The sequence below is a fragment of the Notolepis coatsorum genome (assembly GCF_963971535.1).
Source record: "Notolepis coatsorum genome assembly, chromosome: 1".
NCBI classification, from domain to species: Eukaryota; Metazoa; Chordata; class Actinopteri; order Aulopiformes; family Paralepididae; genus Notolepis; species Notolepis coatsorum.
Window position 1 is genome coordinate 72,519,315 of NC_140165.1, and position 12,364 is coordinate 72,531,678.

Consider the following 12,364-nt stretch of genomic DNA (forward strand, 5'->3'; position numbering starts at 1 on the left):
GGTTAGAGTTTGGAATCAGGGCTGGTGGTCTAAAATGTTCAATCAATCAATCAATCAATCAATCGGGGAACATAGGACCCGGGGAACATAGACATGCTCCCATGACGGTTAGCTCTCTGCTGATAGCACATGATGGTTAGCTCTCTGATAGCACAGGATGGTTAGCTCTCTCATAGCACATGGTGGTTAGCTCTCTGCTGATAGCACATGATGGTTAGCTCTCTGATAGTACATGGTGGTTAGCTCTCTGATAGCATGGTGGTTAGCTCTCTGATAGCACATGATGGTTAGCTCTCTGCTGATAGCACATGGTGATTAGCTCTCTGATAGCATGGTGGTTAGCTCTCTGATAGCACATGATGGTTAGCTCTCTGCTGTGTCTTCAGCTCTCTGCGTCTTCACTCCAACCACAGCGTAGCATCTCGGCGACAGGAGGGGATCAAAGAGCTGCACCAGAGCAGAGAACGGCACGTCTTCCTGTGATATATGCACGCACACACACACACACACACACACACACATGTAAATCAAAAATCCCGTTTTCCCTCTCGTCTTTGAAGCGTTTTCAGATGAGATGTTCTCGCTGTTAACTCGCTGAATCCCCCAGAGGTGGAACATCTGTGCAAATATTGTGTCAGGTGTTGTGTCCCTGTCTGGGTTATTAAAGAGCTTTCAGTTAGCTGCTGGTTATTTAAAAGCTTTCAGTTAGCTGCTGGTTATTACAGAGCTTTCAGTTAGCTGCTGGTTATTAAAGAGCTTCCAGTTAGCTGCTGGTTATTAAAGAGCTTTCAGTTAGCTGCTGGTTATTAAAGAGCTTTCAGTTAGCTGCTGGTTATTAAAGAGCTTTCAGTTAGCTGCTGGTTATTAAAGAGCTTTCAGTTAACTGCTGGTTATTAAAGAGCTTTCAGTTAGCTGCTGGTTATTAAAGAGCTTTCAGTTAGCTGCTGGTTATTAAAGAGCTTTCAGTTAGCTGCTGGTTACTACAGAGCTTTCAGTTAGCTGCTGGTTATTAAAGAGCTTTCAGTTAGCTGCTGGGTTTTGAATGGTCGCCACAGCTCCTGTTCACACAACATTACAGTCCCTGTTACGGAAGGTCATCTGACAAGCAATCACACACACGTTCAGTCCGTCAAAGCCTTTGGCTAATACATATCTTAAAACAATAGTTTAGATGACAGATTAGCGTGACATGTTTGGATGGGGGGGGGGGGGAGCAAAGGTGTTGAATTACACTCCCGATTTCTAACGACACCTATACTGGCAATGGTCTGAACAAAAAACCTCTCCAATAAGATCTAAACCTTTTTAACACACAGGTCCTTTATAGTACTGTCCTTAGAGGTCATAGAGGTCAGCTGCTGCAGGAGACACAGGTGTTTCATGTTCATGTTAGAAGCTGTTCATGGTCACACACACACACACACAATCTGTTATGTACCTGTTCTCTCAGGTAGCACAGGCGGTCCAGGAGAATCAGGCCTTCAATGCAGGGAGCCAGTGTGACCTTCAGCTGATGGAGAGAACACAGATGGAACAGTGAGGAAACACATATATCATCTCACATTGGTGTTTTATTACCTTTGAATATACAGCAGGGGTTCTCAAACGTTTTCATACCGCGACCCCATTTTATTTAGGATTTCTTTTGGGGACCCCACACTTAATGTATCGCGTAATTTCAACGTGGAATTAAGGAATATCAAAAAAGCACACGTTGTTGAACTTGATCATGCATATTTATTAGAACATTTTATTACAGCACTGTTATTAACACTTTGCCGCCCAACCACGAGTTAACTCGGGTTTCGGTGCCATGCGTTGAGGACCAGAGCCACAAGTTAACTCGTGGCAAGTTGTTATTGTTTTATTCCATATTAATAAACGGATCAAGATCCCCGATCGACTCTGCAGATTTATCCGCCTCCTTTAAATCGGCGACATGCAATACCGGCCAGATCCTCTTAGGGACGCCATCGCTCCACTGCAGTATCATTGAGGGCGAATGGGGGAAAAAATTATTTTACTGTTTATGGGCGTTTCATATGAGCCTGGATCCCAAGCGAACATCCTCCATCTTTGATCACGGTTCGAAGTGCAGATTTCAGCCTGGAATAATGGGATTTATGATCAGCCAATGGACATATCGATCTACCAGATGCCGATGAATAATGGGGAAATGCTGCCGGCGATCACATGGGCTGACGGTAGGACACACTTCCCCCAAATTACAGCCGGATTGGACATTGTTGTAAAACGCAAGCGATCGATCAGTGAATGTGGCTACTTGAACGCACACTGTATTGCTAATCAATAATACTAATCGGCGTCCCCCGCCGCCCCCATTTCATCCATAGATGCTCTGTAATAGTCCGGATGCTAAACAGTTTGTTTTATTTCATTCGTATACATACAACAGAAATGCCGTTCGATATAACGTGAGTAGCCTTTAGCCCTATAAATAGCTTTCCAGAAAAAATACGAGACGAAAACTGCGATAAAGCTTATATTCACGATGCTATAAAATGACAACCAACCGATGGATTTTTATTTTCTTTAAGCCATTATGAAGGCACGGTTTATGCACTCAAGTGACAATGAGAATGGACAGATAGCAATACTATAAAGTATATATATAGCTATCCAAAAGTACATCGGTTTGTTTACAAAGCGTGGTCCTCCAGCCACATATTAGATGGCTAGGGCCGGTCGTCAATGTGTTAATACACATTTATAAAACGAGGCATATTTAGCCAGAATATGTTGCCAGACAGGCCACGTGAGCGGATCGGCGCGGCCGAGAAATCCGCTCTTCGCTCTTTAAAGCTTGGTCCGCTCCGCTAATCGCTCATGTTGACCCCGCTCCCAAGTCGCTCTCCGCTCGCTCCCCACTCACCTTGAATCGAGCGCTCCCCGCGCCAGATCGCTCGGCAGTTTTTCTTTTTCTTTTTTGGAGCATGGTGTAAATGAGCTCAAACTACAACAGTCTACACCCCCTGGGCCCCTTAACAATTGTTTGTATTGAGCCGCATTGTAATTGTAGCCATTCTGCAATGTTAAATAACGTTGTTTATCCATTCACTAGTTCTATTAAGCGATGATAGGCTAGCCGAGCCACAATGCTATGGTCGCTGCCATTAACGTTAGCATGTAAGCTAACGTCAACAACAATGGCGTCGATACTTTTTTTAACAGGAGTGAGTGTGGGCGTCATAGATATCTATGGTGGGCGTCTCTACAGTGACGAAGCCTGAACCCTTCTCATTGGTTGAAAATGGCCTTCATGTTTGTACATCGCCATCTGTTGCTTTGGCATTGTACTGCATGTATATATTACATCAACAGTGTTAAACCACTGTGAGCGGCCTGGAGTGGATTGGAGCGGAGGAGAACTCTCGCTCCGGACGTCGCGCCGACTCATTTTAAAACCCACTCCTCGCTCACGTCAAAACAGCCCGCTCCGCGCCCCGCGCCGCTCACGCTCCGATCCGCTCACATGGCCTGTTGCCAGAACATATATATATTATAATAAATTTTTTTACTGTCACCTACCCGCAACCCGTAGTTTGAGAACCACTGATAGAGTATAGCATTGTACATGTCTCTATTGTACATGTCTCCATTGTACATGTCTCTATTGTACATGTCTCTATTGTACATGTCTCTATTGTAAATGTCTCTATTGTACATGTGTAAGGGCCATATGAGTGTTTTTGTTATTATTATTATTATTATTATTATTATTATTATTATTATTATTATTATTATTATTATTATTATTATTATTATTATTACCAATAGAAGGATATGATTTATGGGAATATTATGATTATCTGTGTAACCAATTGAATGGACTCTGTTGTACTGTGGGTGGATCACCTGTCAGGCGAGCTAGCCACAGCGCGGCGGAGATCATAAATGGGTGATAGGAATCAGCTGGGTGGTGTAGCCACAGGGAAAGCATACAATTTTCTGACCGCTTCTGATCGCTTTAGATCGCTTTAGATAGTTTTTGAACCATTATAGGAACAATAGGATCGCTTTGATCACCTCTCCCATGTAACCCATATATATTCTAAATAAATCGGATATCTGTGGTATCTGATAACGGAACTCAAGGTGTGGAGACTATTATTTGGATGGAGTGCGTACGGAATCACGTCCCCGACTACCACTAGAAGCGGACCCAAGCAGAGGCCGCTACATTAAGTCAGAAAATTCGCTGTTGTTGAAGCCACCCATGGAGAGGCGCGCTTCAATAAAGTGACAAGAGGACTCGTCAGGTTGTTGAAGCCACCCAGGCTAGAGGCGCGCTTCAATAAATGACAAGAGGAAATCAGGAAGGAAGAAAGGAATCGATCAACCACGGCATCACAGCGAGCGAATCATCCCGATTCCCGAGGACATCAATGGAACGTTCGTGAGTAGAATTTATCAATGAAATACAGACTACTACGTACGTTGCACGCGCACACGCCGCTGTGGAATATAAAAGAATTATACAGTTGTGTTAAGAATTGGCGGATAAATATAAGCAAGATGTCAGTTTCTGAAACGGATAACATGGATTTGACGGTCGCGGAAATTGAACTGAGACAATTAAGAGCATCACGTAAAGGGAGGCTTGCAGCATGCACCTGCAAACAAAATGAGATTAAACAGATGGTGATATCAAAGGATGAAGAAGGAGTAAAAACGTACATGGCATTGTTCAATAAGGTACTCAGTGATTTTAAGATTGCAAATGAGTGTACAGTTGTATTTACAGGATGATGATGGTGGAGATGATGAAACACAATGGTATAAACCAAAAATAGATGGATTCAATACATGGGTTAACGAGATTGAAGATTGGTTGATGGAGGAGTATAAGAAAAAGCAAACCCTAGCTCCAAGTCTAATTGAGTCTGTGGTCCAAAAGTCTCCAGTTGAGACTCAAGATAAGCTGGAAACTGACCTTCAGGCTACAGTAGGCCCAGACGATAGCGTTTCCAGGGCCCCATCAAAATCATCATCAAAATCATCAAAATCATCAAGATCATGTGGAAGCCATTCATCCAGTCTGCCTCCCGTCGAAGGGCTGAAACTGAACGGGCCATCCTTCAGGCACGTGCCACTGCACTTTCAGCCAGACAATCTCTAAGCCTAAAGGAAGCTGAATTAGAGGCTGAATTAAATCTAAAAAAGGCTAAAGCCAATGCTGAATTAAAGCTGCAGGAGGCTAAATCAAAGGCTGAATTAAAGGCTGAGAAGGATAAACTTGACTTTGACACAGACATGGCTGTATCAACGGCCAAACTCAAGGTACTGGATGATTATGAAACATCATCGCAAACCAGCCCAGTATCTAGAACCATGAGGTATCCACCTCAAACTTACCAACTCCCCTCTCAAGGAGACGGGTACGTGTACAAGATGCAACCTAGAGGGGATGGTATGAATGAATATGTTGACCGAGCACATGCTCTAGATACCTCAGAAGGACTACCGATATTGCAATCACCGGTAGAGTATGCATCCATAAATACTGTTCCAAAAACCCCTGTGCAAAGACAGCTCTTGGACCAGTATGCATGGGCGCACACACCACAACAGCAACAACAACAACAACAACAGCAACAACAACAACCGCAACAGCAACAACAACAGCAACAACAACCACAACAGCAACAACAACCACAACAGCAACAACAGCAACAACAACCACAACAGCAACAACAACCACAACCGCAACAACAACAACAACAGCAACAACCACAACAACAACAACAACAACAGAGGCCTCCACAAGCAGTGAGACCCAAACAGCCATATATACAGCCACAACCACCTGTACAGTATCGACCACAACCATATGTGCTACCTCAGCCACAACCTTGGCAACAACCACATGCACCATATCAGCATCAGCACCATGTGCAGCTTCAGCTTCTGGAGCTACAGCAGGACAACAGGGTCAAACTCAAACAGACCAGGTTCTATCAAATGTCATGGCAAGACAGAATGACATTACAGAGATACTTGTCACACAGCAGAATCTGGCGCTACTCCCAACCAGGGAGATTCCCATGTTTGACGGAGATCCTATGAACTTTAGATCATTCATGCGAGCCTTCGAGTATGGCATAGAAAACAGAACCACCAGCGATCAAGATAGACTCTACTTTTTGGAACAATACACCACAGATCAACCTAAATATCTTGTGCGGAGCTGCCTACACATGCCTCCACAGGATGGATATGTGGAAGCCAAAAGACTGCTCAAAGAGAATTTCGGTGATGAAATAAGAATAACAAATGCTTATATAAAGAAGGCCTTGAACTGGTCCAGCATCAAACCGGAGGATAGTCAAGCTTTGCGCGCCTACGCCCTCTACCTGAGAGGATGCAGTAATGCAATGCAGGAGCTTCACTATATGGATGAGCTGGACAATCCATCTAACCTACGACTAATCTTATCCAAGATACCCTTTAGGATCAGAGAAAGGTGGAGGTCAACGGCCTACGACATCCAGGAGCGCACTGGGCAAAGAGCCAAATTCAAGGATCTTGTGGCTTATCTGGAGAAACAAGCCAAAATCGCCTCCGACCCATTGTGGGGCAATATTCAGGATTACAGTCCTGACAGAGCTTCCCCAAGGTACCTCAAGACTGTAGCCTCTGGATGGCAAACACGAGCAGGAACAGCGGCTGCACCGGTTAAGGAGAGAAGCAGCTTCGTCACGACAGTGACACCAGTCACAAACATACCGTCAACCGTCAGTAATGTAGGATCCAAGGCAGATGGCTCTGAAGCTTTTAGAACTCCTTGTTTGTACTGTGCAGGTGATCATTCACTTGAAGCCTGCAGGAGGATAAGAGCTCAGAAACATCTGAACAAAATAGAGTTCTTAAAGGTGAAAGGACTTTGTTTTGGTTGTCTCACCAAGGGACATCTCAGTAGGAACTGTAGCCAGCGGATGAAGTGTCAGCATTGCCAGAAAGAACACCTGACTCTGCTACACATAGAAACGGATGACAAGGAAGGACCAGACGAGCAAAAAGGAACAGTCGGGTCGACAAATCAATGGAAGGTGAAATCACCTCAACAGGAGAGGACAGCATCCCTAACCGATAAGACTGTGGGTAGTGCTCTGGTGAGGCTCGGTAAAGATAATGGGGCCGGTAAGGACTGTGCTTTACCCATCGTGCCAGTTAAGGTGAAACAGGCTGACGGAAGTAGGTATGTAACGACATATGCCTTCTTGGACCATGGCAGCTCGGCATCCTTTTGCACAGAGAGCCTCATGAGGAAGCTGAATGCTAAGGGCCGGAAAACATCAATTCTCCTTAAAACAATGGCACAAGATAAACATGTCCCAGCATATGAGATCTCAGGCCTGGAGGTAGGCAACATCAATGACGACACATTTATTGCACTGCCTACGCTATACACTCAACCAGCAATCCCAGTGTCAAAAGAAAACATCCTTACTCAAGAGGAACTGAAAAAATAGCCCTACCTGAAGGATGTTCACATCACTTATATTGACGCAGATGTGGAACTTCTGATTGGAGTCAATAGTCCGAGAGCCATGGAACCTCGGCAGATCGTGAACAGCCAGGATGACGGACCATATGCCGTAAGGTCACTCTTGGGATGGGCGGTCTATGGTCCACTGAACATCAACGCGGTGGATGTGACAAGAAGACCCAAAGCCATCACCAACAGTTCGATAAACTTAAAAGATGGTCAGTATAGGGCGGCTACGTGGGCAAGGCGCTCGCCACGAATGCAGAGACGCTGGGCTCGCCTGTTCGAGCCCAGCGATCCACATTGCTTTCAGTTTAGCTGGTCGTTCATACTAATACACATTGGCCGTATTAGGGGGTGGGAAACTGATGGGTGGGGATCGGGCGTTGTGGACAGCGACTCCTACAGGTCGGTTGGTGCGCCTGCGCAGTAGAATCAGGAAGTGTCGGGGGCAGCATGAGCCTCCCACGCGTTACTCCTCGCCACTGAGAGATCGAGCTGCGCAGGTGAAAAGATGCGACTGCTGTTACCTCAAGTACCGGAGGGGACTTGTGCTATGTATGACTTAGTCCACATTGCAGCCGGCTTGTGGGAGGCAAGAAACAGCGTTCGTGACAGGGGAGGGTTGAATTGGATGATACGAAATTGGGATGGGAGAAAAATATAGAAAAATGGGAGAAAAAGTGGATAAAAAAAAAAAAAAATCAGTATAACTTGCCACTCTCCTTTCGAAAAGGAGATGTGATGACGCCCAACAACAGACAGGTGGCAACACGAGCCATGCACCTGCAAAAGAAGCTCAGGAAGGATGAAGGGTACCATGCAGAGTACAGACAGGTGGCGACACAACGAGCCATGAGCCTGCAAAAGAAGACAGGAAGATCTAAGAGCAGAGAGAAGACTGTAAGATCGAAGAGGAAAGAGGATGGAATATCTAAGACCACAGAGAAGGTACCTCTGCAAGAACCAAGGAAAGATGGCCGTGTCTGGTACATACCCCATCACAGGGTGTATCATAAAAGAAAAAAATAAAGTGGAAAGAACATGAGTGATGTTTGATTCACATCATCATTCCAAGGCACCACCATGGCAAACTCTGGAGTGGAGTGGATTGTGGATCAACTTGAAGATTTGTTATTTTGTGACGAGGAAGACTGAAATATGGACTTTCAAAGAAGAATGGCCAGCTACAATGAACACTCACCTGACCATGTTATTTGTTTTATAATTGTGTAGACACAATTAGGGGCCGGTGTAAGGGCCATATGAGTATTTTTGTTATTATTATTATTATTATTATTATTATTATTATTATTATTATTATTATTATTATTATTATTATTATTATTATTATTACCAATAGAAGGATATGATTTATGGGAATATTATGATTATCTGTGTAACCAATTGAATGGACTCTGTTGTACTGTGGGTGGATCACCTGTCAGGCGGATCAGCCACAGCGCGGCGGAGATCATAAATGGGTGATAGGAATCAGCTGGGTGGTGTAGCCATGGGGAAAGCATACAATTTTCTGACCGCTTCTGATCGCTTTAGATCGCTTTAGGACGCTTCTGATCGCTTTAGAACGCTTTAGATAGTCTTTGAACCATTATAGGAACAATAGGATCGCTTTGATCACCTCTCCCATGTAACCCATATATATTCTAAATAAATCGGATATCTGTGGTATCTGATAACGGAACTCAAGGTGTGGAGACTTATTTGGATGGAGCGCGTACGGAATCACGTCCCAGACTACCACTAGAAGCGGACCCAAGCAGAGGCCGCTACAACATGTCTCTATTGTAAATGTCTCTATTGTACATGTCTCTATTGTAAATGTCTCTATTGTACATGTCTCTATTGTACATGTCTCTATTGTACATGTCTCTATTGTAAACTCTCTCTCTCTCCTCCAGACTCTCTCTCTCCAGACAGGAAGCCATTGTGTCATGCCACACACTTATACCCATATATGGACCAGGAGAGACTCAACATGTGAATGAATGAATGAATGAAAACTTTATTTAACAGATTTCAGAATGGGTACAATACAGTACGGCTCAATACACACAATTGTTAAGGGGGTGCAGAACAGGGAAAGACTTTCATCTCGTTTACATCAGGGTCCCCCATTTTCAATTCATGAGCAAGGACAATCGGTTACAATAGTTAAACCTCACACTGAACAGGGGGGTTTAACAGTTTTTTTCCCATTGACTTGCACATTGTTGTCAGTCGCTGCCTTTGTCTCCTTCCTTCATCCTCTTCATCTTCACAGCCTAGAACACGGCCACTGATGATGCCACGTTTCGCAAGGGAAAAACTGCAATTTTTCAGGTTCCAAACCAACACATTTTCGGTATTCAAATTTTAAATTTTGTATCCCCTTCCTGGTCGTTGCTCGCATGTGCCCCCCACTGGTCGGTCTAGGGAGCCCTGAAGTCTATCACATGCTTCCTCTGAGACATAGGAGACAGCCAGCAGCCTATTTTCACCTGCCAGCGAGGACTCTCATTGGGTGAGTGTAACACGTGGGAGGTCACACTACCTCACCCAGATCCCTTCCTCGCTGTGCAGGCGCCCTGACCGACCTGCAGGAGTCGCTGTTTACAACGACCAGATTACCACCCACCGGCTTCCCTCCCGCTGACTCTGCCAATTGAGCCAGTATGACGGCCGGCACCAAGCCGGAGGCAACGCTGACAGCCGGATTCGATACCAGTGTCTCTCGCGTTGGTGACGAGCGCTTAGTCCGCTGCGCCACCCAGCCGCCGGATTTTAATTTGTTTTATTTTACATTTATTTAACCTTTATTTACCCAGGCAAGCAAGTAAGAACAAATTCTTATTTTATTTATTGTCAAAAGTATGCATAATGTTGTGTTTTTTGGGGGGAAACTCTGCATATATCGGTATCGGTTGATATCGGTATCGGAAATTAAGAGTTGGACAATATCGGTATATCGGATAGCGGTAAAAAAGCCAATATCGAGCATCCCTAGTCTAAACCCCATGTAAGCGGCTTCATGGCGGCTACAGAGAACATCCCTAGTCTGAACCCCATGTGAGCGGCTTCATGGCGGCTACAGAGAACATCCCTAGTCTGAACCCCATGTGAGCGGCTTCATGGCGGCTACAGAGAACATCCCTAGTCTGAACCCCATGTGAGCGGCTTCATGGCGGCTACAGAGAACATCCCTAGTCTGAACCCCATGTGAGCGGCTTCATGGCGGCTACAGAGAACATCCCTAGTCTGAACCCCATGTGAGCGGCTTCATGGCGGCTACAGAGAACATGCCTAGTCTAAACCCCATGTGAGCGGCTTCATGGCGGCTACAGAGAACATCCCTAGTCTGAACCCCATGTGAGCGGCTTCATGGCGGCTACAGAGAACATCCCTAGTCTGAACCCCATGTGAGCGGCTTCATGGCGGCTACAGAGAACATGCCTAGTCTGAACCCCATGTGAGCGGCTTCATGGCGGCTACAGAGAACATCCCTAGTCTGAACCCCATGTGAGCGGCTTCATGGCGGCTACAGAGAACATCCCTAGTCTGAACCCCATGTAATCGGCTTCATGGCGGCTACAGAGATTGGGGTCAAAGGCCTCCATGAAGCCATTGCTCATTCATGGTTTACTGAATTTGTTCTGAACTAATACAAGCGACAAGACTCACCATATTGAAGGCTCGCATCTCGTCCATCCGAGGTCTGTACACATCATGGTAATCCTGGATGACGGAGTCGGAGAGCTGGAGGGAGGGAGAGAGAGAGAGAGAGAGAGAGAGAGAGAGAGAGAGAGAGAGAGAGAGAGAGAGAGAGAGAGAGAGAGAGAGAGAGAGAGAGAGAGAGAGAGAGAGAGAGAGAGAGAGAGAGAGAGAGAGAGAGAGAGAGAGAGAGAGAGAGAGAGAGAGAGAGAGAGAGCGGGAGAGAGAGGGAGGGAGATAGAGAGATGGAGGGAGATGGAGAGAGAGAGAGAGAGAGAGAGAGAGAGATAGATAGAGAGAGAGAGAGAGAGAGGGGAGATAGAGAGGGAGGGAGATAGAGAGAGATGGATAGTGAGAGAGAGAGGGAGAGAGCGACAGAGATGGATAGTGAGAGAGAGAGAGACATAGAGGGATAGTGAGAGAGAGAGTGAGAGAGGGATAGTGAGAGAGAGAGACAGAGAGAGAGACAGAGAGGGATAGTGAGAGAGAGAGAGAGAGAGAGAGAGAGGGATAGTGAGAGAGAGAGAGACAGAGAGGGATAGTGAGAGAGAGACAGAGAGGGATAGTGAGAGAGAGAGGGAGAGAGAGAGAGACAGAGACGGAGAGAGAGAGAAAGAGAGAAAGAGAGAGAGAGAGAGAGTTATAATAATCTCAGTCTTCAGCAGCAGTGGATGAGAGAAATCATCCTCAATCAGACTTCCTTCCAGGGTGCCGGATGAAACGTACATCATCCTTGAAACCACTCATGGTTCTATAACCCAGTGTGATCCCAGTACATGGTTCTATAACCCAGTGTGATCCCAGTACATGGTTCTATAACCCAGTGTGATCCCAGTACATGGTTCTATAACCCAGTGTGATCCCAGTACATGGTTCTATAACCCAGTGTGATCCCAGTACATGGTTCTATAACCCAGTGTGGTCCTAGTACATGGTTCTATAACCCAGTGTGGTCCCAGTACATGGTTCTATAACCCAGTGTGATCCCAGTACATGGTTCTATAACCCAGTGTGGTCCCAGTACATGGTTCTATAACCCAGTGTGGTCCCAGTACATGGTTCTATAACCCAGTGTGATCCCAGTACATGGTTCTATAACCCAGTGTGATCCCAGTACATGGTTCTATAACCCAGTGTGATCCC

At 45.6% G+C, this 12,364-nt stretch overlaps 1 protein-coding gene across 1 annotated transcript in view; it reads right to left on the minus strand.

Annotated features, from left to right (window-relative positions):
- Positions 1-363: 363 nt before the first annotated feature.
- The window catches only part of mettl25 (methyltransferase like 25), a gene marked incomplete at both ends in the record, with an annotated part of 60,473 nt that continues 48,472 nt past the window's right edge, over positions 364-12,364 (minus strand). The window contains 3 exons of the mRNA XM_084325127.1: positions 364-477; positions 1,439-1,510; positions 11,192-11,266. Of these exons, the coding sequence (XP_084181253.1) occupies positions 364-477; positions 1,439-1,510; positions 11,192-11,266 (261 nt within the window). The remainder of the gene's footprint in view (positions 478-1,438; positions 1,511-11,191; positions 11,267-12,364) is intronic.